The following is a 5520-nucleotide window of genomic DNA, read 5'->3' as shown; positions in this document are numbered from 1 at the left end:
AATGAATGGCAATGAATTAAATTGATTTTTCTTCCCCAAGTTGATTCTGTTTTCCCTGTGACCATAACTGGTGAGTAAACCGTCCCTGTCCTTCATCAAACCACCACAGCTTCTTAATAGGGTTCATTGATAGTCTGCTCTTAAACTTATAGTAAAATAAGAACTCCAAATCCATGTTGTCCTTAGAAAATAACTTCAGGTCTCATAGTGCATGTAAGGCAGTGATTTTTGAATGTATCAATATCAGTTCAGCAACAAACATAATATGAAGATTCGGAATAAAAATAAAATGTATTTTTAAGAGGGTGTGATAGAGAAAGAATTCACCCAAACTGTCCTCAGCTATGAGCATCAAAGGCAGATCAGGAAGTCTGGGATCAGGAAAGGGTATGAGAGCTGAGCTACCAGAAAGGTCATTTCCATGAGAAATAACTCAAAAGCGCAATGCTGTGAAAAGTCAAGGAAAATCCTTGGAGGCCAGCAGGGAAGGAGCACAGAAGCAGGCTGTGCAAGGAGGGTGTGCGGGAGCTCCCAGCCTCCCAGGGCAGGGCAGGGGCTGGCTGTGGGACAAAGTCCTCAGTGCTTGCATCACAATCGGTCCCTTCTGTCCCCCACTGTGTCCCTGGACACGGCATCAGTGGCAGGACCTCAGAGTGGACGAGGAGAGGGATCATTGGCCACGACGAGCAGGTGAGCATGTGCCGGGGGTGTAATTTAGCACTGCCGAATTACCCTGCCCAGCCCAATTTCATGTGGCTTCCCCCCAGCCGGCTTGGGGGGAATTTCATGTGCCTGCCCACCCCAGCTGCCCAGCATTTCCTGGGATTAAGTAGTTCAGAGATGGGGGAAATGGTATGGGAGGTGGGAGGAGTTGAAATGCCTCTCTGAAGCCTGGGTCAATGTCTCCCTTGCAGTGCAAAAAAGCTGACAGAGATGCTGTCAAGTTTCATTGTCCCCAGAATAAGGTCCTTCAATGCCATATATATTATACATTTCTGTTTATCCTGAAAACTTACCATCTAAACACTTTGAGTGACTTAAACAACTCTAGCTGCCTGTCCATGGTATGCAGTGGCAGGTGGGTCTGGGCTGAGATGCTGGATGTTTTCTGCTTCTCCTCTGGATATTTAGGGGTCAGTTCCCCCTGTTGCTGATGTACCTCCTCATCCTGGGGCTGACAGTGGAAACACCAGGACTGGGGCACCCTGAGGGAATAGGACAGGTTGGAAAGGCTGTGAGGGAGAGGGTGCAAGGGAAGGGAGTGATATATAGCTCTGAACATGGCATAAGTGGGAAATAAACCCTCCAAAACTGTGAGTTTTGGGGGAAATCTCTCTTAGCACAGGAATGATATTATGAAAACATGAGTCTGAGTGAGATAAATCAGATGGTGATGCAGAAGACAACCCTGAAAGTCTGAAAGAGACCCTATTGCAATAAAATCAAGTGTTACTGCAAACAGACCTATATTGCAATTGCCCTCTTCTGCTTTAAGGGATTTTGGATTTTAAATGCAACCAGTAAATCTCTGAGCTTTTGGACAGGCTTGGGAAGAGGAAGAAGGAAGCATCCATGGATGTTGGCTCTCAGAAGTAACCTGGAGGGGCCCAGAGATGCAGTGCTGTGTGGTGGAGATAGCAGGGAAAAGGGGGGGTGAAAACAGGACAGGGGGTGCACAATGTGATGGCAGAGCTGGAGGGTATGAGGAGCTTGTGCCTGGTTGTCAGCCCATGCCTAATGCTCAGGGCAGAGACATAGGGGCAAAATTGCATGCAGATAAAGCTCTCCTCACTGACAGCAAGGCAGAACTGGGTTTCACAAGGCACAGGAGGGCAGCTGAGGGACCTCAATGGGGGAGAGGTGTAAACCTGGGTGAAATGTGACAACCAACCTCTTTTACTTTATTTATTGATTTATTTATTTATAAACTAGAAAAAAGCACATCTGTGCTGTTTGAAACACTGCACAGAAACCCTAAGAATTCCAACAATCTGGTTATTAAAAATAGTTCAACCTCAATTCAAATGACTTCATCTTTAAAATCATACAAATTTAATTTTGGTAAAAATTGCAGAAAATAAGATTTTCTTTAGCACAAACCACATTTTTTGGTACTTGTTTTTTCATGCAAAAAGACTGAAATCCTTAATTTGCCAAGGTTAATTTATGACTGGAAGGTGATTTAAGCTGCAACATTTCGGGTAGAGAGGAGGGAAGTGTTGAGCAAATAAGTCTGAGGTTTCTGTGATTGAAATGAGAAGCACTGGTGGTACAGTCCCGTAGTATGGAGTTTAAAAAGATGAGTTTTCCAGTGATGTCAAAAAGAGGCAGATGGACTGTAGGAAGGAGATGAGCAATCACTATTGCAAGGCTAGAAAGCAAGAAAAATAATGAAGCTATCAAAGGATGTAAAAAAAAGAGTGACTGGGGAGAAATGAGAAGGAAAGGTGGAGAATTGCCTATGGGTGATGACAGTTTTCGGACCATGGTGATGGCAACTTGTCAGAAAAACATGCAAGGAGCAGCAGAGCTCTCCTGGTCCTGATGTCCCAGGGCTGTGATTTGGAGTTTCAATTATTTGTGTGTACTGCATCATTTAGCACTCTCCATGTTCCACAGTTCTGTGGATTTTAAGATCAAAAAGCACAACTGCAACTGCATTTTTGTGGCATCCTGTTAACAATGGCTACTCAGCATCAACGAGAAAAGGCTGCTCTTGAAGGACAGGTTTTCACTGTGATCCTTCAAAAATGTTTTCTTTTGAAAAGTTGGTGTCAGCCCCCTAACAATTTTTAATTCTTTTGCCTGTCACTCAGTTGGGAACCGGCTATTCTGATGTACTCTTGCATCTTACCCCCTTGAATGTCTGTAAAAATGAGGCAGAGAAATAAAAGGAGAGCCTGAGTTTTTACACCAAAGCTTGTGTTTCTGCCATAGAGCTGCTTTATCTACTGATGCCAATTTTCTCAGCTTCTATAAACTATGTTTCTGGTGTATTCCTTATCTTCCAGAGTCAAAGGGGCAACATGGTTGACTGTGGGAACTGACTTACTTGCTTGTTCCGGTTGTCCAATGGAGTTTAATTCTGACCTTGAATTTTGGCAGTAATTCTGTTCTTTGTTCTTTCAGTCCTGATCAAGCTTCTCCAGCCCCGCTGTGTCACTTACTCCTTGCCAGTGGACAGTGGCCTCTTGCAGAAGTTCTAGAAGAAGTATTTTCCCACAATCCTCCTCAATTTACTAAAAAAAGATCATGTCTGCTTTTGATCCAGCAAACCAGAGCATGCAGTATACAGAGCCTGAGATAAACTATATTGCTCCACGGATTAAACTGAGGGATGAGATGTGTGACTTTATTGATGATAAATGGGTGAATGAGAGCTCCTGCCAGCCACCTTTTGCTTCCCACCAGAAACTCTTTAACAAGAAGGTACAGAATGAGTGGAGCATCTGGGAGGAGAACAGAGTGCTCTGGGAGAAAACCCAACTCCTCCAGATCAAAAACAGGATGCTCTGGGAAGAAAACAAGGCTCTACAATGTCTCCAGCCACACAACAACATCAACGTTGTTAACACTGATGCTGTTCAGCAAAGCCTCCAGAAGGAAAATGAGCTGTTCCCATTCTTCCAAGAGAGGAACATAGGCTTTCAGGTCAGCCCAGGCCACAAAGCTCTTCAGATGGTCCAGGAAATTAATGGAGTTTTAGAAGATTTCCATCAGGAGAATAAAACAGTCCCCATCAGCTTCAAAGACCAAAAAGCCATCACAGTCCAGGAAGAGAGCAAAGATGCTAGCTCAGATCTTCAGAAGGACACTGCCAAAATCACAAATGTGGAAGAAGGTAACCCTGGCCCATCCCCCCAGCAGGAATACAAAGCTAAAAAGAAGAGCACCACTCCAACCCAGAATAAGATCAAGTCTGCCCCAGGCATACAGGGCGAGTATGAAATCCTCCGTGCTCTCCAGGACTTATACCAACTCCTCCACATCTTCCTGAAAGTGAACCATCTCCTTGGGGAGAAACAGGGTTGTCACATTCTCTATGATGTGAGCAGGTCCTTCCAAGAAGATTATAATAAATTGAAGATGCAGCTGATTGCTGTGAAAAACACTGTGTCAGACATCACAGCTCAAATGGAAATGTTGGAAAGGGAACTCATTGACATCACTTCCGCAGTGTATGAAGAAGCAGGACAGATGTTGGCAACTGAGCATCAGCTTGGAGGGATGTGAAGCTTGGTGCTAAGACCTGCTAGTTCAATTTCCTGGAAAGCTTCTCTCCTTGTTTCAGGGAACCTAATAAAATCCCAATAGAGCCTGAAGACATCTAGGGAACATTGTGGTATTTTGAAACTTTCTTATATTACTTAGATGTATTTCACCTTCTGATTATACAGTGTGAGTGACTGTCATGAATTTGCCTAGTGTCAGTAAAACATATTTTTCAGCATTTTTTTTTCCAAAAAATACTTTTCAGAGGGATGGGCATTTCCTGAAAATGAAGATCCCAATTGTAAGCTGAATTTGTATTCAAAAAAGGTGGTCCCTTTCTTTCTTATGGCTGGTCAAGTTCAATGGCTGAACTGTGTCTTCTGCCATGCACCAACCTTCCTTCTCTCATATAAACAGTGGAGCATGGAAAATGTAGCCTTCTAGAGGCGGCAGGCCCATGAAGGACAATAGGTCACAGAAAAACATGATTTATGTGCCATATATATAGATAGATAAACATTGAGAAGGCTGAGGTGCTCAATGACTTTTTTGCCTCAGTCTTCATTGGCAAGGGCTGCTTGCTGCACACTGCTCAAGTCCTAGAAAGCAAAGAAAGGGTCTGGGAGAATGAAAGCCACCCACTGTAGGAGAAGATCAGGTTTGGGAGCACCTAAGAAACCTGAAGGAGCACAAGTCCATGGGACCTGATGTGATGCATCCGTGGGTCTTGAGGGAATTGGTGGATGAAGTTGCGAAGCCACTATCCATCATATTTGAGAAGTCCTGGCAGTCTGGTGAAGTTCCTGCAGACTGGAAAAGGGGGAACATACCCCCCATTTTTAAAAAGGGTAACAAGGAAGACCCGAGGAACTACAGGCTGGTCAGTCTCACCTCAGTGCCAGGCAAGATCATGGAGCAGATACTCCTAGACACTATGCTAAGGCACATAGAGAATGAGAAGGTGATTGGTGACAACCAATAGACACTATGCTAAGGCGCATAGTGAATGAGAAGGTGATTGGTGACAACCAACATGGCTTCACCAAGGGCAAGTCATACCCGACCTATCTGGTGGCCTTTTATGACAGGGTTACAGCACTGGTAGATAAAGTTGAAGCGACTGATGTAATCTACCTGGATTTGTGCAAGGTGTTTGACACCGTCCCGCATGCCATCCTTATCTCTAAATTAGAGACATGTGGGCTTGATGGATGGACCACTCGGTGGATAAGGAACTGGCTGGATGGTCACACTCAAAGAGTTGTGGTCAACAGCTCAATGTCTGGGTGGAGACTGGTGACTAGTGGT

At 44.4% G+C, this 5520-nt stretch overlaps 1 protein-coding gene across 1 annotated transcript; it reads left to right on the top strand.

Annotated features, from left to right (window-relative positions):
• Positions 1 to 3252: 3252 nt before the first annotated feature.
• On the top strand, positions 3253 to 4233 carry CBY2 (chibby family member 2). The gene has a single exon (XM_010174833.1). It carries the CDS (start codon positions 3253 to 3255, stop codon positions 4231 to 4233), a length of 981 nt encoding a protein of 326 aa, XP_010173135.1.
• The last annotated feature ends 1287 nt before the right edge of the window (positions 4234 to 5520 follow it).

The sequence above is a fragment of the Antrostomus carolinensis genome, unplaced genomic scaffold (assembly GCF_000700745.2).
Source record: "Antrostomus carolinensis isolate BGI_N321 unplaced genomic scaffold, ASM70074v2 scaffold8739, whole genome shotgun sequence".
Taxonomy (NCBI): domain Eukaryota; kingdom Metazoa; phylum Chordata; class Aves; order Caprimulgiformes; family Caprimulgidae; genus Antrostomus; species Antrostomus carolinensis.
Note: the sequence above shows the minus strand (reverse complement) of the source record. Positions and strands in the feature narration are given on the sequence as shown.

Excerpts from the sequence above, each read along its gene's own strand:
- CBY2 (XM_010174833.1), top strand. The coding sequence starts at position 3,253 with ATGTCTGCTTTTGATCCAGCAAACCAGAGCATGCAGTATACAGAGCCT.